The 24654-nt window shown below is 39.2% G+C and overlaps 1 protein-coding gene and 1 pseudogene across 4 annotated transcripts in view; one reads left to right on the top strand and one right to left on the bottom strand.

Annotated features, from left to right (window-relative positions):
• Positions 1-24654, bottom strand: part of DNM3 (dynamin 3) — an 875056-nt gene that overhangs the window by 594182 nt on the left and 256220 nt on the right. For all 4 annotated transcript variants that reach the window (XM_006887429.1, XM_006887430.1, XM_006887432.1 and 1 more), the window contains exons 5-6: positions 5310-5408; positions 4390-4550 (exon numbers count right to left, since the gene is read on the bottom strand). In XM_006887429.1, the coding sequence (XP_006887491.1) occupies positions 4390-4550; positions 5310-5408 (260 nt within the window). The remainder of the gene's footprint in view (positions 1-4389; positions 4551-5309; positions 5409-24654) is intronic.
• On the top strand, positions 23657-24592 carry LOC102873500 (annotated as a pseudogene).

Genomic DNA, 24654 nt, shown 5'->3' with positions numbered 1-24654 from the left:
TTTTTGGGTTGGTTTTTTTTTTTCACTTCTTATGGCCATATTTATAGCCACATTACCATCATTTCTCATGTTTAGCTCTGGTTACCTTCTGGATAGAGTTGTTCTACCAATGCAAAGGCTGGTGGTATAAATCCACCAGCAGCTCTGAAGAAAGATGAGAAATTTCCTAACATGCAATTTTTATAGCCTCTGAAAACCTGCTGAAGGGTCAACTATGAGTTGATTCAATTCAATGATTCAACAGCACATGACAACAACAGTAATTTTATATTCTAATTTGCACCCAATATAATTTTTTTAAAAATCAAACGACGACACAGCTCTGAGGGGGTCATTCCCTTACCTAGATCCTTTTAGACCCTCTACCTCTCCTAAAACAAGAGTCAAAATTCTTAATCTAGCCTCTAAACATTACAGGGTCCAGCCACTGCTGGATCTCCAAATTCATCTCCTGTAACTCATTCCTCATTCTCTGTCCTCCTGGCAGACAGATGTTTCTGTTTGTTCCTCAAAATAAATACAGTTTCAAATTTTATAAAAAGATTAGAGAAGCAATAAATAGGGAAAGAAAAATAGAGATCACTTATATACAGAATTCATTGAACTACAATCTCTTAAACAGTTTTTAGAATCCAATTGTGTGCTAACTTGGGTGTCACTTGCAATAACCAAATCAGTATTCATAATTTATTTTCAGCACTGTATTCTCAAATAGTGATTTTTATGCCATTTATTAATTTTTTTCTTCTGGACTGATAGAGATGCAAAAGTAGTAATCTAAATCTGTGACTAATGACATTGAATATATCATACAACATTACAATTTTTGCATAATAAACCAGTATTCCTTACTTTAAAACATAAGGACAGTCTGGTGGCCTAGTGCATGAGAAGTTGTGCTGCCAACTCTGAGGCAGGCAGTTTGAATCCACCAGCTGTATGCAGGACGGTGACAGACACTCTCCCCTAGTGCTATTTACCATCTCGGAAAACCCACTTGGGGGTCAGCTATGAGGCGGTTCTGACTGAACAGCATATAACAACAATAACAACACTCTAAAATAGATTCATTACTTTTTAAATGACACAATTATATAGCTTATTGCTTCCAAATACTCATCTATCTTAATGTAAAAGAGCAAATTCAACTAGTCAACTAGTGTATGTTATGTTACTTAAATCAGAAGTATAGAATTATTTTTTTAATTTATCTAAAATTTCTTCAAACTGTTTTGCACCAAGAGTTCAGGAATGATGTCATATATAGCATAGTATTGCATCAGCTTCTGTGATTGCTTGAAAATTCTAATAGAATGTTAAATAAATACTTGACTGAATAAGCAAAGCAGGTTACTGTTGGTACTGTTAGTCACTGCCAAGTCTGTTTCAACTCGTGGTAGACCTATGTATAATCAACAGTGTTTCCCAGGCTCTGACATCTTCAGAGTCAGAGGCATCTTTTAGTCCATTGTTGCAGTTAGTGTTTAGTGTCTTCCAACAAGAGGATTCATGCTACATTATAAAATTGAATCGTATTCTTCTATATTTCAGAAGGTTGTTAATGGCTAATTTCAAAAAAATAGTTTATCAGGCCTTTCTTCCTAGTCTATTTTCACCTAGAGAGCTCCTCTGGAACTTGTTTACCGTGGTGACTCTGCCAGTATTTTAAAATACTGGTGGTGGTAAAGCTTCTAGCCTCATAGCAACATGCAAGCTTCCACAGTAAAATAACCTGATAGAATGAGAGTGGAATTCAGTTCATAGTTAAAAATTAAAATAGACTTTAAATAAAAAACCCCTAAATCCATTGCTGTTAAATAAATTCCAATTAACTAATGGCAATACCATTTGTTACCGAGAACTGTACCATTAAAGAGCTACTTATAGATTTTAATCATTAACGTTCCTTTGCGAGAAAAGCTATTCACCATATTGAATCAATGTAATAAATTTATTGAAAAAACAGGAGGTATCTAGCACTCAATAAGACTTAACTTTAGTTATTGTAACTCTAGTTTGGGACAGGAAATACATAATCAGAAAACCTCATGGTGGTTCTATGGGAGAAGTACACACGATTCATTGAAGTTGGGAGGCAGGTGGCATAATTCCGTTGTTTAAGAAAGAAGTTACCTGGAAGAACTTAACAATTGAACGAATATCAGTGATTCCTTAATTGGAATTTGTTTGAAAAATGCCAATCCTAACCAAAGCCATAAAGACACTTTAACAAAAAAATCCTAACAAACCAAACTGATATTTTAAAAAAGAAATTCCAGTAGGTCAACTTTTCAGAGACACACAAGTTTTATTTAACTACAAAGTGTGAGTAATGTGTTAAAAAAATATTACTGTTTTCACTTTTTCCTATGTAAATATATTTTACTTTAGATGCTTATCTTTAAATAATATTGAGTTGAATTCTATTTATTGAGAATGGTAATGATATTAATCCAATAATTCATTCTTTTTTTTCTAGAATATGAACAGAGTTTATTTTAATATCATAAACATAACACTTTGGAGGGCATAATTTGAATTCTGTTTAACAAAAAAGTATATACCTTATTTATGTTATTCACTGGTTATATAGTAAAACCAGTACAATCACTATTACATTATATTAATTTACATTATAATAATTTACCAGCATTATCTAAAATTCTGGTATTCATTTGTAATATTTCAGTGAACAGTCTAATATTCTGTTATTGAACTGCTTTAATAGTATCACAGTTTTTGTCCTATTATTGACTTCCATGAATAGCATGTGGCAGTTGTGGTTTTGTAATGCAGTTGTAGCTCAATGTTTCATCATATAAATTGCTATGCAGAGGGGTAGATAATGCTGGTGAGCCTTATCTTATTATTTTTTAGAAAATAATAAAGTGTTACTAGATTTCACAAAACATAATTATAATATTAATTGAAAATACTGTGCTATATGTACCCCCTGTAATCTCATTATGCTGAGCGAAGTATCTCAGTTACAAAAGGACAAATACTGCATGGTGCTACTGTTGTAAAACAGGACTGACCTCAGGGTTGGGGGGGAGACTAAGAAAGATAGGTTCAATAATGTATACTGCACTGAAACACATTACTTATATATTGTTGTTAAATACTGTCAAGTCAAACACAACTCATAGTGACCCTATGAACAAAAGGCCTGAAGCCTTTCTATAACTATCATCATTTATCAGAGTTCATAGAATTTCGAGGCATGTTGTTTTGGAAGTAGATGCCACTCTTGCTTTCCAACCTGTCTTAAACTGGGATAGCTCCACCAAACACTGTCCACCATGGGTAGCTGTTATGGCATTTGACACCCCAATGGCTCAAGGCTCAGCATCACAGAACCCCAGGTTACCTCAAAACAGCATATTGACACAAGAGTGCTGTATCACTTAGAAGAATGTTCCTCTTGTCCAGAATGAGGGTTGCAGAGCGGAGTATACTGGGGGGGGGTGTGGGGTGGGGGGGGTTTGTGTACCAATGAAGGAGTTTTTCTTTTGCTTTTCAAGGAGAGGAGCGAACTGGGGGTGGGGGTGGGGGGGGGGTGGGTGGGGGTGGCGGAAGGGTTGGTGGGGAGAAAAGTGCAACAATGAATGAATGGAATTCCAAAACTCTCTGTAGATGTTCATTGAAATTGTTGTTGTTATGTGCCATCGAGTCGTTTCCGACTCATAGCGACCCTATGCATTATTTTAAAAAAAGAATTTTCCTCCAAAATATAGTAACAACCAACTTTTAAATACAAAAGCCCTCTCCAATATCTTGTTGATTCTAAAAAAAGAGGCTTCAATAAAATAACAACCAATATAGTATGTTTTTGTTGTTATGTGCTGTTGAGTCACCTGCAATGTATAGCTACTTATATAAAGTGCCCCTGATCCAGGCCATGCTCTCTGCAATTACTTGCTATGCATCAGAGAGCTGGACAATGAATAAGGAGGATAGAAGAACTGATTGTCTTTGAATGGTGGTGCTGGAGAAGAGTACTGAACATACTGTACAAGTCTGCCCTGCAGAGGGTGAAATTGAGCTGCTCCTTGTAAGCAAGGATTTTGAAGCTCCGTCTGATATACTTTGGGCATGCTGCCAGAAGGCACCACTCTTTAGAGAGAAACATCATGCTTGCAAGAGTGGAGGTAAAGTGCAAGAGAAGAAGAGCCCAGATGAGATTGATAGACTCAGTAACTGGGGTACTGGGGTTAGGTGTGTCAGAGACAATGAAATTGGCTCAAGATAAAGAAGTGTTCGGGGCTGTTGTGAATAGGGTTGCTATGAGTCACAGGCGACTCAATGGCACACAACAACAATAACATATATTTTAAAATTGTTCTTGATTCCTGAAAGAATATTTAACATAAACACTTGCATTTTTACCTGATTCAGAACCTTCTGCAGGTGTGGGGTACCCATTCGATCAGCAATGTGTCTATAAGCTGGGTGGGAAAGAAAAAACTTTCTTTCTGCCAACATGGCAGCCTTGATGTCCTTCTTTCCGTCTATGTCCTTCTGGCTTCTATTTACTACTCCCACATAACCTGAAAACAAAATATACAGATCTATGGAGTTTGGAACACTCTATGTTGCTTATTCATGAGGAGTTATCAATGCTTTCAGATAAAATGAATATGAAAGGCAAGATTATTTTTAAGGTCTGAAGTCTGGTTCCCTCTACAAAATTCCATTTGAGATATCAGTATTTGACAAAAGATTCTGGTTTGGCTAATGGTAGTATCCTACATCAACCCAATACTGTTTCTTGCTCTTAAAAGCTGTGCGTGGCAAGCTCTGGTGGGCTCGTGGCAAGAAGCTGCACTGCAATCCCAGAGGTGTGCAGTTCAAATCCACCAGATGCTCTGCTGAAGGAGGAACAATTGCCTCCTGTACCAATCAGATCCAATTTGACGGTATACACATAAAAGGAAAAAAAAAGAATAATAATAAAAGAAATTTTTTTAAAAAGCTGTGCGCATTTTACTACATCATCTGTCTCTTGGTTGTTTACTATGTATAATCCAAATAAATAAATCAAACAAAATAAAGTAGCATATATTTATGCAGACTATGATGAATATTTATTTTCTCCCCTTCGAACTTCTTCCTTTTCCTGTTTTCTTGGTCTGGTTATTTTAAGGAATAGTTCTCCATTTGGAACATTTTTAATACAACATTGTTGCCTTGTACTATTTCATAACAACTGTAACTTCTTTCCAACTAGAGGCATTAAAATCAAGCTTATGACTGGTTTCCCTGCCATATCATCAAAGGAAGTCCTGTATAGACGACCAGTATATTACCCCTGCGAAGAGGCAGCAGTTTATTCTCTAGAACATCCCTGGCATCTGTTCCTTCGTCCATAAGATCCAGTTTCGTAATGACTCCAATGGTTCTCAGACCTGAAACACAAGTAAAACCAAGATTTAACAATTTGTAGAAAACTAACATATGTCTTATTGAGAACTGTAAAGTCTGCATTATCAATGCTTCTTTTAGCTTTGTTTTCTTAATCACCACTACTCCAGTGATAAAGGGAGCTCTGATGGCCTAGCAATAAGAAGCTGTGCTGCAGTCCCAAAGGCTCTGGGTTCAAACCCACCTGCTGCTCCACAAGAGAAGGATAGGTAAACTCCTCCTTTGCTATTTATTGCCTCTGAAAACCCATTGGAGAGTCAGCTATGAGTCTGTTATGACTCAACAGCACACAATATAACCCTTGTGATAAAGAGCTGTAAATTGCTTCAGAACTTTCTATTCAAGTGAGGGGGAAATCCAAAAGCTAGTATCACCAAAATACTTCTACATATAACAGGCAGCATAGTGAAAGAATCTACCGAGGAAAATTAACCATCCCAAGAGAAAAAACACAGATACTGGCATTCAGAGGACTAACAATAGGACAGTGCAATACATTGACCTGTTGTGAAGTCTATCACTTCACAGAATTACAGAACCGAGAAAACATCTTAGAGGCAGGAAATCTACCTAAGTAAGTAAAGCACATGCACACAGAGCCTCCACTCACCTGTAATTATTTCACATCTAAATGTGAATGGACAGCTAAAGAAATCTTTCAATGAGACAAAACAAACAGAATATGACAAAAACAACAGTAAAATATCAAAGAGAACTTTATGAGTTTTTATTAATATCCTCAAAGAAGGAAAAAACCATTGCATCCATGAAAAAAATAAAAGAATGTCATAAAAAAGAAATATGCAGTAGAAAATTACTTTCAGTAATTAAAAATATGAGGAGAAATGAAAATTTTCAAATATTCAGAAGACAATGATGAGGAACCCATCTAGAAAATGGAATGAAAAATAAATAGCAGACTTAAAATATGCTTCGTTTTTTAAAAGTAGGCCATAATTTTAGGAATTCTAATATATTAATAGCTGACATTCCAGAATTATAGAACAGAGAAATCATCTTAGAGGCAGGAAGTCCTAATTTTTAAATGTTCCTAAGCAAAAATGGGAATTTATGGATTGAATCAGTCCATCAAGTGCCCAAAACAACATAAAACATATATAAATCATTACATGTCAGACTTTGAAAATAAGAAAAATCACAAACATCATCCTTCTCTCCCCTCCTCCCAACAAACAAACAAAAAAATAAAGAAGGAAAGATTTGGAAATTATAGCACTAATCCAGTCATCAGTAACACAAAATAACTAAGACAATGGATAAATGTCTTTAAAAGTCTGTGGGGGAAAATCATTTCGAAGATGAATTGCATGAGGAAAATCTGCTGTCACGGACCTCTCCTGAGTACTGAAGAACAACGATGTCAGTCTAGAGATTTAGGTACACCTGTTCTGGGCCATGGTTTTCACAATCTGATGTTATGCATCAGATTGCTGGACAATGACCAAACAGGTCAGAGGAAGAATTAATGTTGTTGAGTTGTGGTGCTGGAGAAGAGTATTGAAAACACCATGGACTGCCAAGAGAACTAATCAATAGATCTGTCTTGGAGATGGTGAAGCCAAGCTGTTCCTTGGAGGCAAGAATTTTAAGGCTCCATCTCACATACTCTGGGCATGTTTCCAGGAGGGACCAGTCCTTGGAGAGGGACACCATGCTTGGAAGGAAGGGGGACAGCGTAAGAGAGGAAGACCCTGGAGGAGACGAATTGACATAGTAACTGGGTAATGAGGGCAGGTTTGTTGTAGTGAGATTGGCCCATGGTACAGAAGGGTTCAGAGCTATTGTGCATATGGTTACTATGAATAATGGTCAATTCAAAGGCACATATCACTAACAACAACCTAGAATTGTAAATTATGTACAAGTATGACATTTTTTAAAAAAAATATTTTTGTCTTATAATATCTCTGAATATTTACACTCCCCTTTCTCCTTTTGTTGGGAAGCTAGTGAAGGATGTGGTCCACACCAAATAAGAGAGCAAATCAACAGAAATTAAATATAGAAACAGAGGGTGTTATATAACCAAGAAAAGAAGGACATTTTCAGGAGGGGAAAAACCTGATTGAAAAGTTTACACCAAAACGAAACAAAAATAGTTGCTTTAAAGTCAATTCTGACTCATGGTGATCTCACGGTTACAGAACAGGTCTGTTTCCTTAAGAGTTTTCTTGGCCATCTTTAATATTACAGAAGCAGTTTGCCAGGCCTTTCTTCTGCAGAGCAGCTAAATGGATTAACACTGCCAGTCTCTAAGGTCAGTAGACAAGTATAAACTAATTTTGTGCCACTTGTTGTTGTTAAATGCTGTCGAATTACCTGCAAATCATAGTGACCCTATGTACAACAGCTCTAAATCCTGCTCTATCCTGTGACAATCTTATTGTCACTGACACACTACCCCAGTCACTGAATCAATCCATCTCATCAAGAGTCTTACTCTCTTGTGCTGTCCCTTCACTATTCCAAGTACGATGTCCCTCTCCAAGGACTGGTTCTTCCTTGCAACGTCCAAAGTAGGTCAGATGAAGTCTCAGAATCCTTGCCTCCAAGAAGCAGCCCAATTTTACCCTCTCTAGGATGAACATGTTTGTCTCTTAGCAGTCCATGGTATATTCAACACTTTTCTCCAGTACCACAGCTTAAAGGCATCAATTCTCATTCTATCTTCCCTAGTCATTGTCCACCTCTCTGATCCATAGCTAGCAATTGCAAAGACTATGGCCTGAACCAGGTGCACCTTAGTTTAAAGACTGACATCGTTGCTCTTCAGTATTTTGGAGAGGTCTCTGACAGCCGACTTTCCCATTACAATTCGTCTTTTAATTTCCTGGCTGCTGGTACCAAGTGTGTTACTAGGATTCAATAAAACAAACCTAATGTCTCTGAGTTGATTCCAACTAATGGTGGCTTCATGTGTGATACAAGACTCCTCCATAAGATATTCTCAGTTATAATACTTATGGAAGCAGTACATCAAGACTTTCTTCTACAAAGACACCGAGAGGGCCCATATCATCAAGCTTCAGATTACCAGTCAAGCATAAACAATTTGTGTCATCCAAAAACCAATGCCATCTAGTTGATTTCAACTCCTAGTGGTCCTACAGGAAACTGAAGTAGCTCTACTTAGAAACCCTAAGTGCACAGAGCCTAAACAAGATGAGCTGGCATACTCATTGCAACAATGAGATCAAGCACACTACAATGAAGAGAATGACGAAGGACTAGAGTGTGTTTCATTCTATTGTACACAGGTCAACATGAGTTTGTTCAATTCAATGGCATCTAAGAGCAAAAACAATCTTTACAGAAAGAGATTGCCACATTTTCTCCCAAGGAGCAGCTCAAACTGCAAATATTTTTGTTAGCAGCCAAGAGCTGAACCACTGCACTACTTAAGGGCCTTAAGGACAATAAACCCCTTGCCATTACCCTGATCCCCCTTCCCACTCACCACCACCCACCCGCCAAACCACCCCCTGCCACACACACACACACACACACATCACTGCTATAAAGATTCCAGCTCCTTCAACCTTCTACCAAGTTTCTAAGACTGTAAGTTTTTCTCATGTGGAACAGTTACTGTTGTTGCATTCCATAAGTTGGAACTGGCCCTTCCAGTAGGTTTTCAGAGACAGTAAATAACATAAGGAGAAGATTTCCCATCCTTTTCCCTTGGAGCAGCTGGTGGATTTGAACCATGAGCCTTTGGCATTGCAGACAACTTCTTACCATCAAGCCACCAGAATTCCCAACCTTTTGGTTAGCAGTAAAACATATGTACAACACAAGAACTTCTATTCAGGACTATTAGGTAGATTAAATAATCAAAAGGCTCCTGCTGGTAAACAAAAGATCTGCACTGAAAGATATCAAAATTTCAGAAGAAATTTCATAGGCACCATGATTTAAATGAACATTACTGTAAATCTAAAGACCCAGATAAAACCAATAATGGGAGAGGGCAGCTGCACAGATGTTCATGGTGATGCTGCCTCCATCACTCCCACTTTGGACAGAGAGAGTGCAGAATCCAAGGGAAGGATGGTCTCCAGCTGCCCTGCACATCAGCACCAACAGGGGCAATTATAAACTTTAGAAGAGGCAAGTGTGGCATGAGAGAGTCCCCATAGGCGATTGGAGATCAGAGAGGGCAGCTATATAGAGGTACATGGGAGTCCTGCACTCATTGCCCCCACAACAAATAGAGAAAGGGCAGAAGCCAGGGTGAAGGTGGTCTCTGGCTTCCCTGAGCACAGCACCACGAAGGACACAGTTACAAACTTTAGAAGAGGAGAGAGGAAACAGGAAAGATTCCCAGCAGGCTACTGGAGATCTGGGAAAGCAGCTGCACAGAGGTAAATGGCCCTGCCCTCCTTGCCCTTCATAGAGAGAGAGAGCACGCAGTATCAGGGGAGAAACTGGTTGGTTTCAGGTCACAATGTTGTCCACCAAGGACAATTACAAACATCAAACATGAGAAGAAGGAAGAAGCATCCAGGTAAGATTCTTGCAGGGCTGAACTGCAGGCTATAGAGATGTGGAAGGACTTTAGAAAAGGCAAACTTTCTAACTGTACATGTAGGACCGGAAAGGACTACTAGTATAGTGAGTTGCCCTCTCCCTCTAAAGGGTACACTTTAAGTTTGCAACTAATCAACAGCATCACAGAGGTAAAGAACTGTCAACAACCTACTCAGACACAACAGAAACAGTCAACCACATATCAAGAAAAAGTTTACAGGATGTCAAGAAAGCAGCAGGCAGCTTCAAATGTTGTGAGAAACAAAATAAGCATTCTCCAAACAAACAAACAAAACAAAACAAAACAATAAACACCCCAGACGATGTTTCAGACCTGTTGAATACCCCAGAGACAGAGAGGCAGAAGAAAGATATTTACATGGAATCAAATCAACAGCTACAGAAGAAGGTATAAATGATGGATGATAGACGGAAGCCATAAATAAATAAAAAAATACAGAGACAGGGAACCTGAAGAAACACAGAGGAATATAAACAACTGTGGAAGAAGTTGAAAAAGATGGAAGAAAAAAAAATGAAACTAGAGATAAAGAGGTACAAGAAGTTTAAAAATCATCACAAGACAGAGAAAGTAGAGAATGAAAATGGCAGACTTGTATGAAAATAAATGCAGTCCAGAATATGAAGACTTAAATAGCACAAGTTCCAACATATTGGAGGGACAAAAAAGCAGAACAGAAGAGATGGAACAGAGTCAGTGAGCTGAAAGATAAAAACCTAAATGAGACAATACTAGAAGAAAAAAACAGGATAGAGAAAGAAAATGAAAACATTAGAATCATGTGGGATAATATCAAAAGCAGTAACATATGTACATTCAGAATTACAGGACATAAGGAGGGAAGGGAAAGTATTGAAAAAATTGTGGAAGAGGTACAGGAAGAAAACCTCCCAGGCATTATGAATAATGTGGACATTCACATTCAGGAAGCTCAGTAAACCTCAAACAAACTAAACCCCAAAGAAAAACATCAAGACATGTCATAGTTAAATTTTCCAAATTAAAAGATCAAGAATACTAAAAGCAGAGTGAGAAACATAAAGAGTCACTTATAAAGGAGAACCAATTATTAAGTTCTGGGATCTCAGCAGAAACCATGCAAACAAGGAGACAATGGTATGGCATGTGCAGAAAGCTGAAAGACAACAAATGCCTGTTGAGGATTTTGTATCAGCAAAGATGTCCATCAAATATGAAGGAGAAATTGAGTCACTTGCAGAAAAGCAAGGAACTTAAGGGATTTGTGAAAACAAGACAAGTTCTACAAGAAGTTCTAAGGGAAATCCTTCACACAGAGACACCAAAGAAAATTAGATGGATCATAGTAACCAGAAACAACAGAAAATGAAACAGCAAAATAGTAGTGATAAACCTGGCCTGTCAATTATCACACTTATTATGAATGGATTAAATGCACTAATTAACAGAAGAAGAGGGCAGCAGAATGAATATAGAAACAAAGTCCATCAATATGTTGCCTACAAGATATACACCTAAGAAATAAGGGAAAAGACTAAAATTCAAAGGGGGAGGGGGAGGGGAACATATCAAACAAACAGCACACAAAAAAAGCACGAATGGCAATACTAATCTCTGATAAAATAGACTTCAGGATGATACCACCATAGAAAATAAGGAAGAGCACTACATAATGATTAAAGGCACACAAGATTACGAAGATATAACATTTATCAACACATACACACCAAATGCTAGACCTCCAAAACACAAAAAGCAAGTTAACAGACTTGAAGAAACAAACAGACAGCATCATAATAGTGGTAGAAGATTTTAGCATACCACTTTCAACAAAGGATAGGTCAACTCTAAAGACACGTAACAGATTTTGTTATATAGTTATCCCCTGGGCCCCAAATACTCTTTCAGGCCTTACCTACAAGTATTAGTCAAGCTACCACAAGTCGAAGTGACTCTTTGTATGTGCCTCTAAAACACTCTGTACATACATAATTAATACTTTTTATACTACACTGAAGGAAGACTAATAGTGGCTAAATGATTTACTGCAAAAGGAAAGACATGTCGTCTGAATTCTGAACCTGTCTGTGGAGAAAGAGATAGTAATCTGCTTTTGTAAATACTACATCCTTGAAAACCCCACAGTTCTACTTTGTAATATAAGCTTACTATGAGCCAAAATCGACAAGATATTGAACAATATTGAAAGAATATCTATTAACTGCTGACCTATTTTTGTCTATGCTCTTTTTAAGTGCAAGGCTAGATCTTACCTATACAGTCTAAGAAAGTCAAACAGGTATCCAACACTGAATGGAAGCTCAATAAATATTCACTGTGGTATTACTGGTTTATTATTCAAAATGGATTTCACAGTCACTGCCTGATGTTGCCATGTGGATGGGTTGGAAAATGCAAATTAGGTATCTTAGCCTGTGATGTAAAGAGAAGAACACTGAACATTTGATGAATGGCCGGAAGAACAAACAGATATGTCTTGGAGAAGGTGCAGCTGGAGACAAGAATGATGAGTCTTCAGCTCACATACATTGGGCATATTGCTAGGAAGGGCTATTCCTTGGAGAAGGACATGATGCTAGGAAGGGTAGAGAGAAAGTCAGCAAAGAAGAGGAAGGCCCTTGACCAGATGGATTGATACGATGACTGCTGTGATGGGCTTTTTTGTGTCAGTAAGTGTGAGAATGGCAGAGTAGAACAGGGTTCAGATCTTTGGGTCACAGGGTCGCTATAATAAGTTGTACTTGACTTAACGGCTCCTAACAACAAAAACAAGCCTATTCACAAGGAGATTGACTAGTCTCATCATTAAACTGTGGATCCAGCAGCAGAACTGGAGAATCTACCCCACCAGCAAAGAAGCAGCAGGTACCCTTCCATGCCAGAGATTCTTGTACTAGCTAGACTTAGCACTGGCCCAATCAAAGGACCAGGGACCAACATGAGACAGAACTGACCTTGGGCTTGCTATCTCTTAAGGACCCAGAGCTAAAAGCCTTTGCCCAAGTTTGTTGGAGGATTAAGAAGCCAGACGAGGAGGCAAAAGCCATAATTAGCAGAACTGAGAGCTTTGTGTAACACTAGCCTAAAGTCACAAGGCTCAAGGCTGAGGTACCTATGAGCGTGTTTCAGAAGATATCCTGACTGTATTCTGCTTCTAACCTGAACTATCTATCGCCTTTTGACATCTGTGTAATGAGCTATTACACTGGATTTTAAACCCAGCAAAGCAGTAAGACTGGTGCTGGGATAAAGAGAAAGAAGTGTGGGAGTGTGGAGGACATGTCTGACTTCTCAGGAACTGGTTTTGTGTTGTTTTAATGGGGTCAGTTCCCCTTTGTGAAGTTAGTAAAGGTCAGATATGGCTGTCCCTCTGTGGTCCTTACTCTTTCTACATGTATTTATGAAATTAATAAATTAATGAAAAATAACCATATTTCTTTTTCTTAAGACCACACAAGAATTAAAATGGAAACTCAAGAGAATATAATACCATTACACCATGTTACCTAGGTCCACTGTCAGCACAGTAATTTTCCTCTAAGAACACTATAATTTCTTTAGTTTATATATGTAACTAAGTTGTAAGTAATGTATTGTTTCATCAAATTAGGAATGGGACAAAACAGAGCCACAAACCACAATAGCAGTAACCAAAAAAGTAATCTGGGACACTGTGTACACTAAAACAACTGCAATTCAGAAAAGAAAAAAATATCAATGAAAAATTAGTATAAAAATGTATACAGTAAAATTGAAAACAGACTTAGAAAATGAGATGTCCTTCAGTTAATGCTCTTCCCTCCCTCCCCAATTGTTATGGGATTTTGGGGGTGGGAGAGAGTTAAAGTAAACATTCTTTGTTTTTGGCAAAGATTGTGGAATATTTTGTTTCTAAAAGCAATCAGTGATGAATGGGAGTGGTTTCATCTTTTTCCCCCCCTTTAAGTTTTCCATGATTATTTTATTTTTCCTTATAACAAGTCTTAATGACACATATTTTGTTTTCAGAAGCAGGAACTTAAGTGCAGCATTAAAGAAATAACTGAAATTTGAAAGTTACTGCCTCTGTGGTAATGGAGACTCTATCTTGAATCATCAATAATTTTGATAAACTAGCAAAATAATTGTGGGAAAAGGATGGACAATCTCCTCCAATTAAATATTTAATATTTATAGATGGAAGGAAGGGAGGAAGAAGATAGGAAGAAATAAGAAAAGGAAGAAGGAAGAAAGAGGTGAAAGAATTAATTACTCCAAAGATAATAAAATGTATGTTTGGAATAGCTCTTTTACTAAAACTTGTTGTTGTTATGTGCCGTCGAGTTGCTTGCGACTCATAGCGACCCTATGTACAACAGCCCTAAACCCTGCTCTATCCTGTGCCAATCGCACTGTCTCCAATACACCCATCCCGATTACCCCAGTCACTGAATCAATCCACCTCATAGAGGGTCTTTCGCTCCTGCGCTGTCCCTCTACCCTACCAAGAATAATGTTCCTCTCCACTTGAAAATTCTAAAGCATTAAGAAATGAAGAATCCACATGCACGTTAATACACCATCTGCCATTTGTCCACATGAATGTGTTTTCACTTCCTTCCTGGCACACAGCTAGACTACATTTCCAAGTCTCTCTTATAATTGAAGTATAATCTCCATTACAATTTGTCTACAATTTAATGTGATCTAGTGGAAAGTGAGAAGTGATAGCAGTGAAGTGATAGCCACATGTATTCCTACCTCTTCTTTCTCCTTCCTCTTGCTAGATATTGGCCATAATAATAACATCTTACATTCTGGGACTCTGAATAACATCATTGAAGGAGGGGGGAAACCCCAACAAAACATGCAATACCAAAGTGAGCTTCAACCACTATGAACATTTCTACTGTTTGAATCATTACATGTTTCGATCTCTTGCTACAAATTAATACAAAGGGTGATGCTTTGAGAAAAGAACTTTTATAACAGCCAAAATCTGATTTAAAAGGCAGACAGCAATGAAGTAGTCAGTCATACATTGAAATTTAGAAATATGAATCTCATGTTAATGGAATAACGGAAGTAGTCTATAAATCTGCCATATGTGCTAACTTGTAAGGTAGACTAAGTGCCTCCTAAAAACGTAAGTTGTTGGAAAGAACTGGAATGATTTATCACAAATGTTCTTTAATACTTAAAAAAGGCAGTTGAAAGAGATGAGTTCACCCAAGAAATTTATCACTTTGTAAGCAGACATAAACAAAAGGTATTAGAATCCAGCCATTTGAGGTTTTCATGGTTTAAAAAGCTCTTGTGAATTTAACAAAAGCAGAAGATACTAAAAACAAAAGAAGATACAGTGAAGACCCATAAAAATCCATGAAGAAACTCCCACTAAGCAAAGAGAGCAATAATGTATGCTTCTCACTACAACACAAGATTCAGACATATCTTTCTGCTGTAAAGGAGATAAAAATTGAGTAAAATAAATACATAAAGGAACTGTTTCAAACTTAAAAGGCTTTATAAGGATGTTATCTGAGTAAGGGTAAGCAAAGTAAATCACATATTTAACTTACTCTCTACATAGAGGCAATTTCCTAAATAAACCCCAAGAAGGAAAAATATCTAGAGAAGTCCTAGCTATCTTGCTGAGTTGAGGATACATACACTGGAGTTCAACATGTCAAGGCAACTAGAAATTTCAACACAGCAAACCAGGTAAAGTAAATATCTGAGGAAAAAGACACTGAAACTTGTTCTGATGTCCCCTTTGAGTTTAAAAATATGTGTGTATAAGATAAACTAAGGGAGCTCTAGTGGCAAGAAATTGTGCAGCAATCCGTAAGGCACATGGTTCGAGGCCACCAGCTGCTCTGCGGGAGAAGGATGGGCAATCTCCTTCCATGCAATTACTTGCCTCTGATAACCCGCATCCCCCTGTACACAACAATGCAACAACAAAGTGAACTCATAACATAAGGAAAAATTCCACAGGGCTAGGTACACAAACAAACAAACAAAAACAAAACAAACTTCCAGGAAGCTCTGGGCAAAGCAATTTCTAGATCTCATACAGTCCGGGAATCATTTAAGTTCTCACCAACATGAGTAAAGAAACTCAGTTGACTGTTCCTCTATGCAGCAGGAGCTTATTACATCAGATAAGTAGAAACATCCTTCACAAAACTGAAACATAAAAGTGTTTAAATCAATTTGCAAATCTAATACAAAACAGTGCAAAACTCATCAACCACTGAAGATAAAATACCCATCACTAAAAAGCAAAAATACATAAAATACAAATACATAAAAAAGAGGTAATAACATGTGACCTATTGTTTGGTGAAGGTTGTTGTTGTTTTGTGCCGTCGAATCACTTGCAACTCATAGCGACCCACAACAGCCCTAAACTCTGCTCTGTCTTATGCCAATCGCACCGTCTCTGACACTCCCATCCCGATTACCCCAATCACTGAATCAATCCACCTCATAGAGGGCCTTCCCCTCCTGCGCTGTCCTTCCACCCTACTAAGCATGAGGACTGGTCCCTCCTTACAACATATCCAAAGTATGTTAGATGTAAGACAGAGCCTCAAAATCCTGGCCTCCAAGGAGCCGCCCAGTTTAACCCTCTCAAGAATGGATCTGTTTGTTTTCCTAGCAGTGCATGGTACCCTCAATACTCTTCTCCAGCACCACAGCTCAAAGGCATCAATTCTCCTTCTATCCTCCCTAGTCAATGTCCAACACTCTGATGCATAACAAGTGATAGCAAAGACCATGGCCTGTATCATGTGCACCTTAGTCTCCAGAGAGACACCATTGCTCTTCAGTAGTTTGGAGAGGTTCCTAACAGCAGACTTTACCATTGCAATACGTCTTTTAATTTCCTGGCTGCTGGTGCCAAGAGTGTTAACTGTTGAAGCCAAGCAAACTAAAGCTGTGAACAATCTCAATCTCTTCACCAAAGGGACTCCCAGGCAAGGACAATAAATAACCATTGTAAGTAAAGTAAAAAATATAAAAGATAGATTGCATGATGAGCTCAAAAGGGTGTTTTTTGGAGAAATAATGCTTTATTTTTCACATTTTATTAAAACCATACACTCATAGATAGGTCTCAGAAACTCAAAAAGAGCATAAACCACATCCAAACATAATAGTTAAATTGTTTAGTAAATTCAAATATATTTCTATCCTGTCAGTTCTGAAGGAAAGGTAGAGAGGGTCAGAGAAAGAGATGAAGATCATTAACAAGATGAATTGGCACAACTACTGTAATAATTTGAATTTGCATATGAGTAGTCGATGGTCTGTTCCACAACCAGCATCTGGCCTAGTTTTTATTGCTGATATTGAAATTCTCCAACGGTTCCTTCCACAGATGTAATCAATCTGATTCCTGTGCATACCATCAGGTGAAATCTATGTGTATAGCCTGCCTTTATGTCTCATATAAAAGGTATTTGCTATGAATAAATCTTTTATTATACAGAATTTTACCGTTCTCTCCCCAGCCTCATTTCTGTCACCAAGTCCATAATTTCCTACTACTGATCTTTCTTCTTGATTCCCAACTTTTGCATTCTAGTCACCCATTATTAAAGCACCTTGGTTATATGTTCGATCGATTTCTGGCTGCAACAGTTGACAGAAATAATCTATTTCATCCTCTTTGGTTCTGGTTTGTAGGCGCAAAAATTTGAATGAAAGTGGTATTAACAGGTCTTCCTTGTATGCATATGGATATTATACTGTCACTCACAATATTATATTTCAAGAAGGATCTAGAAAGGGCCTTTTTAACTATGAAAATGACCCTGGTTTTCTTCACCTTTTCATCTCCAGAAAGGAGATCATATGATCATGGTATTCCAAATGTTCCATGCCAATCCATCTCATTCACTAATACCCAATATGTCAACATTTATGTGTTCCATATCTTTCTTTAAAATGTCCAGTTTTCCTACATTCATGCTTCTCACATTCCATGTACCAATTGTTAATTTCTTCTTAAAACTGTTTCTCCTTTTTGTTTCCAAATTTGAGGGGTCAACTTCAGTTGCCATATCTATTAGTTCTACTCTAAGTGTGCTCTGCTGTACACAGAGTTTTCAAAGGCCAATTATATTTCATATGTGGATGGCCAACCCTTCTTCCTAGTCTGTCTTAATTTGGATGTTCACTGTTAGAAGAATATCTGACAGACAAGTATTGAAAAGTAATCCTCAAAACAGAGTAAGGAAACACTGCATGGATCAAAAGCAGGAAAGGAGTGTGTCAGGGATGCATCCTGTCCCCATACCTTTTCAATCTGTATACAGAACAGATCATCTGGGAAGCAGGATTTATGAGGAGGAGTGTGGCATCAGGACTGTAGGAAGACTCATTAACAACCTACGATATGCAAATGACACAACCTTGCTTGCTGAAACTGAGGAGGATCTGAAGCAGTTGCTGCAAAAGGTCAAGAACTGTAGTCTTCAATATGGATTGAAGCTCAACATAAAGAAGACAAAGATTCTCACCACCGGGCCAACTGGCAGCACTATAGTAGATGGAGAAGAGATAGAGGTCATTAACAATTACAGCTTATTCAGATCCACAATCACCAGCAGTCAGGAAATTAAAAGATTAATTGCCTTGGGAAAATCTGCCATCACGGACCTCTCAAGAGTGCTGAAGAACAATGATGTCAGTCTAGATACAAAGGTGTGCCTAATCCAGGCCATGGTTTTCTAAATTACTTGTTATGCTTCAGAGAGTTGGACAATGACTAAGGATGACAGAAGAAGAATAGGTGCCTTTGAGTTGTGGTGCTGCAGAAGAGTCTTGAACATACCATGGTCTTCCAAGAAAACAAATAGGTCTGTCTTTGAGAGGGTGAAGTCAAGTTTCTCCTTGGAGGCTAAAATTTTGAAGTTCCACCTTATTTACTTTGGGCACGTGGCCAGGAGAGATTAGTCTTTGGAAAAGGACACCATGCTCAGAAGGGTGGATGGACAGTGAATGAAAGGGAGACCCCAGACAAGATGGACTGATACAGTAACTGGGGTGATGGAGGTTGGTGTGCCTGAGTTAGTGAGACGGGCTCAGGGCAGGAAAGGTTTCAGAGCTGCTGTACATAGAGTTGCTACACATCACAGGCAACTCAGTGGCACATAAAAACAATAACATACTATGGCAGGTTTGGAAGCAGGAGTGGCATCCACTTCCTAAATAACATACTTCCGAAAACTATATGAACTTTGATAAATGTCAATAGTTGTAGAAGTGCTTCAGGCCTGTTCTTTCATAGGATCGCTATGAGTCATGCTCGACTTGAAGGCAATCAACAACAACTGTAATAATGGATACAAGCATATCAGAGATTGTGAAGATGACACAAGAATTGTCAGGGATCAGATCTATTGTTCATAGCGTCACTTTAAGTCACCTGATGCCACCTACCAACAACAACAACAATATGGGATAGAGCAGATGTGCCCAAGAATGCATGAAACGTTGACAGAGCACTAATGGTTAACCAACAAGCAGTAGTTAAGTGTCCAGTTACTAACGAAATGGTCAATAGTTCAAACCCACTCCACATAAGAAATATATGACAGTTTATATAGATTACTGTTTGGGAAACACTATAGAGTAGTTCTACTCTATTCAACATGATAGATGGAGAAAATATAAAAGTTGTTAATGATTTCATCTTTTTTGGATCAATAACTAACACCCTTGAGCAGTTAGAGATTAGGAGACATATTACATTGGGCAAGTCCGCTGCCAGAGACCGCTCCAAAATACTGAGGAGCAATGATAACAGTTTGAAGAATAAGGTACACCTGATTCAGGTGTCTTTTTAATCACTTGCTATGTATCTGAGAGCTAGACAAGGATGAACAAGAATAATAGAAGCAATGAAGCCTTTGTGTTGTGATGCTGGAGAAGAATACAGAATATGCCATATATAGCCAAAAGAATAAACAGATATGTCTTGGAAAAAGTGCAGTCAGAAAGCTCCTTGGAGGCCAATATAGTGAAGCTTTGTCTTTCATACACTGGGCACATTTCTCGAAGAGGCTATTCCTTAGAAAGGGACATCATGCTTGGAAAGGTAGATTGTTAGTGAAAGAGAGGAAGACCCCTAACAACATAGACTGACACAATGACTGCAGCAATAGATTCAAGCGTGTCAGAGATAATGTGGATGGCACAGGAAAGGACAGGGTTCAAGTCTGTTGCTCACAGGGTAGCAATGAGCTATGCTCAACTGAAAGACATCTAATAACAACTCTATCCGGCAGGTTCAGTCTGAGTAGGAATCAGGGCAACAGGTTTAAATTTTGACAATAACCTGTGTTGGCCATTAAAAGGTTTTCACAGTCATTATCATTCATTTCCACGTCAGAGGAGGTTGGTTAGAGACATTAATGGACAAAGAAGAAATTCTCAGAGCCTGGAGCCCAGGAAGAACAACAGACAATGGCCAAAGACCTCACTGCAGTAGGAGGAAATCTTCACAGTGCCGGCCTCTATGATTTCATCACTGCTGTGAATCTGACAATGCTGCTTATTTCTCATCCTGCCTTTTTTTTATTCAGAGCTTTTTACTGCAGATAACAACTAATCGTGGTCCATGTACAGCTCTCAATAATCTATTTGGAATCCTGAACAAATACCTCAGACTGCTGACTAGACCGCAAAATCCTCTGATCCAGAACAATGATTCAATTGGCAGTGGCATGGAAACTCTTTAAACCAAAGTTTCAGTTGGTTAATCCATGAAAGGATAATTGATACCACCAAATCTCTCATCACTGTCATCCTGCTTTCTCAAAACAAGCCGTCTGTCCTTCCCTAAAAAGGAATTTCTCCTACAATAAAAGATTCCATGAATTCAGTTGGCTTTGCTGGAACTCATTAGGTAGGAAAAATTATTTGCATTATATAGACAACTACTGGCACCATTCTCAGAAAATGTGCTTTTCTCAAAAGGAAGAACTTGTGTAGGTAACAGAATTCATTTGAATGATTAGCTCTGACTTTGTGAAACCTAATGGGTTATAAATATGATATCCAATATATGAAGGCAAGAAAGGCCTTATATACATGACAGTTCTTGCAGTTCTAAGAAAGGGCAGACAAGAATGAATGTAAAGAAGCAAAGGTTGGCTTACAGAATTTAAGTTTGATAGCTATGTTTCCTGAAAGTGTTATCTACCTCACTGCAATTGAATCAGAACTGACTCTTAGCTAACCCAAAAAGCTATAGCTATTCCTTTTTTTTTCATCTTTACAACAGAAATTATTGCAAGAAAAATAATTTTGTAAATTTTAAATCTACTAGTCACAAACTACATTTTAGTCAGTGAAGTAAATTGTTTTTTTTTAAATGTTACACTGCTTACTGTGCACCATTTTTCTTGTTATTGTTGTTATTGTGTACCATTGAGTTGGAACCAACTCATAGCTGACCCTCCACTGGGTTTTCCAAGGCAGTTGATTGCATGGGAAGAGACTGGTCATCCTTCTTTCACAGAGCAGTTGGTGGATTTGAAATGTGTGCCTTTGGAATTGCAGCACAGCTTCTTACCTCCTGGCCACCAGAGCTCCCTACCACTTTTCTTAATATTTTTCATCTATTAAACCATAGTAACAACAACCATGAAATCAAAAGATATGTTATACTGTGAAAATCTACTGTCAAAAACCTCTCCAAAATACTAAAGAGCAAGGACACCAGTTTAAACACTAAGGTCTACCTGATCCAAGGCAATGTCTTTTCAGTTACCTTCTATGCATTTGAAAGTTGGTCGATGGATAAGGATGACAAAAGAATTAATGGCTTTGAGTTGTAGTGTAAGAGAAGAGTACTTAATATCCCACAGACTGACAAAAGAACAAGCAAGTCTGTGAAAACAGAGTGCTCCTTGGCAGCAAGGATGGTGAAATTTTGTCTCATATACTTTGGGCATGTTGTCAGGAAAGGCCAGTTCTTATAAAAAGACATCAGACTGAGACAGAAAGAGAGGAAGACCCTCAATGAGATACACGAACACTGTGATTGTAACAGTGGGCTCAAGCATATCAGAGATGGTGAAGATGGTGTAAGAAAGGGCATGGGTCAGGCTTTTTGTTCATAAACCTACAAGTCATAGTCAACTTGATGGCACCTAACAAGAAGTCATTTGATCTCACAGCCTGTAAGACACACTCACTCACATGTACTGCTATCTAGTTTATTTCAACTTATAGTGACCCTCCATTGATTTTCCATGGCCATAAATCCTTATATAAGAGTGTTGATCTTTCTCTACTAGAACAGCTGGTGGATGAGAACAGGTGACCTTCCAGTTATCAGCAGAACACATAACAGACTAGGTCACCAGTGTCCCTATTAAGACTATGGTAGCCCCATTTTACAGATGAGAAAACTTTAGACATTGAAAGATTATGAGGATTGTACAAGATGAAAACCTATGTAGTGTAAGTAGTGGATTCATGATTCAAATTCTGTTGTTTTGGCTCCAGAGCTTAAACTATTAGCCTCTAGATTATAATGTCTCAAAATGAAATGTTTATATGTTTTATAGTTTTACCAACAGAATTTCTTATTAAGGCTAAGTTTCCTATAAATGTTTCTCTGTAATTTTAGCAGAACAGATGTAATTTCATCCTAACATGCTGCCTACTTCCTCCTTTTGCTGCCATTCTACCACTTCCTTCTACTGTGCCATCTGGAATCATCTTTATTGTCACCAAATGATTCCAACACACCCAAGCTCTGGTCTAAACAACAGTCCTCTCCTCATTGCCTTCATTTCAACCGTGTTTCTCCTTTATGCCTCTCAAGGGAAGACTACATGTTATCCTAAATCTCACAGAATCCAGGGCTGGAGGAAAAGAGAGAGAGTGGAGAAGTTTTCTTACTCCTTGGTACTTGTAGCAAATGTAAAGACACTGAGCTCCACTAAACATACACACACACGTCATGTGCTTGTTGCTTGTTTTACCATCATTGTAATCCTCATTGTCTTCATTCCAACATTATTAAGCAGGTCAGCATCAAAGTACAGATTGATGATTTAACTATTTCTCTGAGAACGTCATTGCTCACCTTTCCGTTTGCTGCACCTTCGCGGTCTGTGGTTCTATGATGCTGGAAGCTATGCCAATGGTATTTCCAACGCCAGCAAAACCACTCATGGTGGACAAATTTCAGCCAAGCTTCCATGTGAACACAGACTAGGAAGCAGAGCTGGCCATCAACTTCTGAAATTACAGCCCATTGAAAACAGTATGAATTGTAGTGGAACATTGTCTGATACAGTGCCAACAGATAAGGCCTTCAGGTTAGAAAAACTCAGAATAATATATAAAAGACCTATATCCTCAAAGTAAATTCAATCTTAATGATGTGTATGTTGGCTGCCTTTGAGTCAAGCACGACTCATAACAATCCAATGAACAAAAGGCCTGAAGCCTTTCTATAACTATCAACATTTACCAAAGTTCATAGAGTTTTTAGAAGCGTGTTGTTTAGGATGTGGATGCCAGTCCTGCTTCCAAATGATGTGTATAAAATAAAGCTTTTAGCCTTTCCATCCCGGCTGCGGCGGCGGCGGAGGAGGAGCCAGCGGTGCCTCCCTTTCCCAGCCTTCGAGCACGCAGGCCCGGCTGTCAGCCAGCTCCGCAGCGCTCTCAGTCACCATGACCGAACAGGCTATCTCGTTCACCAAGGACTTCCTGGCGGGGGTGTCGCCGCCGCAATCTCTAAGACAGCCATGGCCCCGATCGAGCAGTCAAGCTGCTGTTGCAGGTCCAGCACGCCAGCAAGCAGATCGCAGCGGACAAGCAGTACAAGGGCGTCATGGACTGCATCGTGCGCATCCCCCGGAGCAAGGCTTGCGGCTTGCTGTCCTTCTGGAGGGGCAACCTGGCCAACGTCTACTTCCCCACCCAGGCCCTCAACTTTGCCTTCCTTTGCCTTCAAGGACAAGTACAAGCAGGTGTTCCTGGGCTGGGTGGACAAGCACACCCAGTTCTGGCGCTACTTTCCAGCAACCTGGCCTCGGGGCCGCGGGGCCGAGGGCCACCTCGCTCTGCTTCGTCTGCCCGCTGGACTTCGCCCGGACCCGGCTGGACGCCGACATGGGCAAGCCAAGCACGGAGCGTGAGTTCAAGGGCCTGGAGGGCTGCCTGGTCAAGATCTGCAAGTCGAACGGCATCCGCAGCCACTCCCAGGGCTTCAATGTGTCGGTGCAGGGCATCATCATCTACCAGGACGTCTACTTTGGTGTCGACGACACGGCCAAAGGTATGCTCCCGGACCCCAAGAGCACGCACATCGTGGTCAGCTGGATGATTGCGCAGACGGTCACTGCAGTGGCCGGAGTGGTGTCCTACCCACTCGACACAGTGCGGAGAAGGATGACGATGCAGTCTGGGCGGAAAGAAGCGGACACCATGTACACGGGGTCGCTGGACTGCTGGCGTAAGATCTTGAAGGACAAGGGCGGCAAGGCCTTCTTCAAGGGCGCCTGGTCCAATGTGCTGCGGGGCATGGGTGGGGCCTCCGTGCTGGTCATCTATGATGAGCTCAAGAAGGTCATTTAGGGCCGCTGCTGACCTGTGCCCCTCCCCCTCCGTGTGGACCATCCCCCCCTTCCATGTGGACC

This window comes from Elephantulus edwardii, unplaced genomic scaffold (assembly GCF_000299155.1).
Source record: "Elephantulus edwardii isolate Elephantulus edwardi_28Jun2011 unplaced genomic scaffold, EleEdw1.0 scaffold00057, whole genome shotgun sequence".
Taxonomy (NCBI): domain Eukaryota; kingdom Metazoa; phylum Chordata; class Mammalia; order Macroscelidea; family Macroscelididae; genus Elephantulus; species Elephantulus edwardii.
This window is presented reverse-complemented; position numbering and strand designations above follow the sequence as displayed.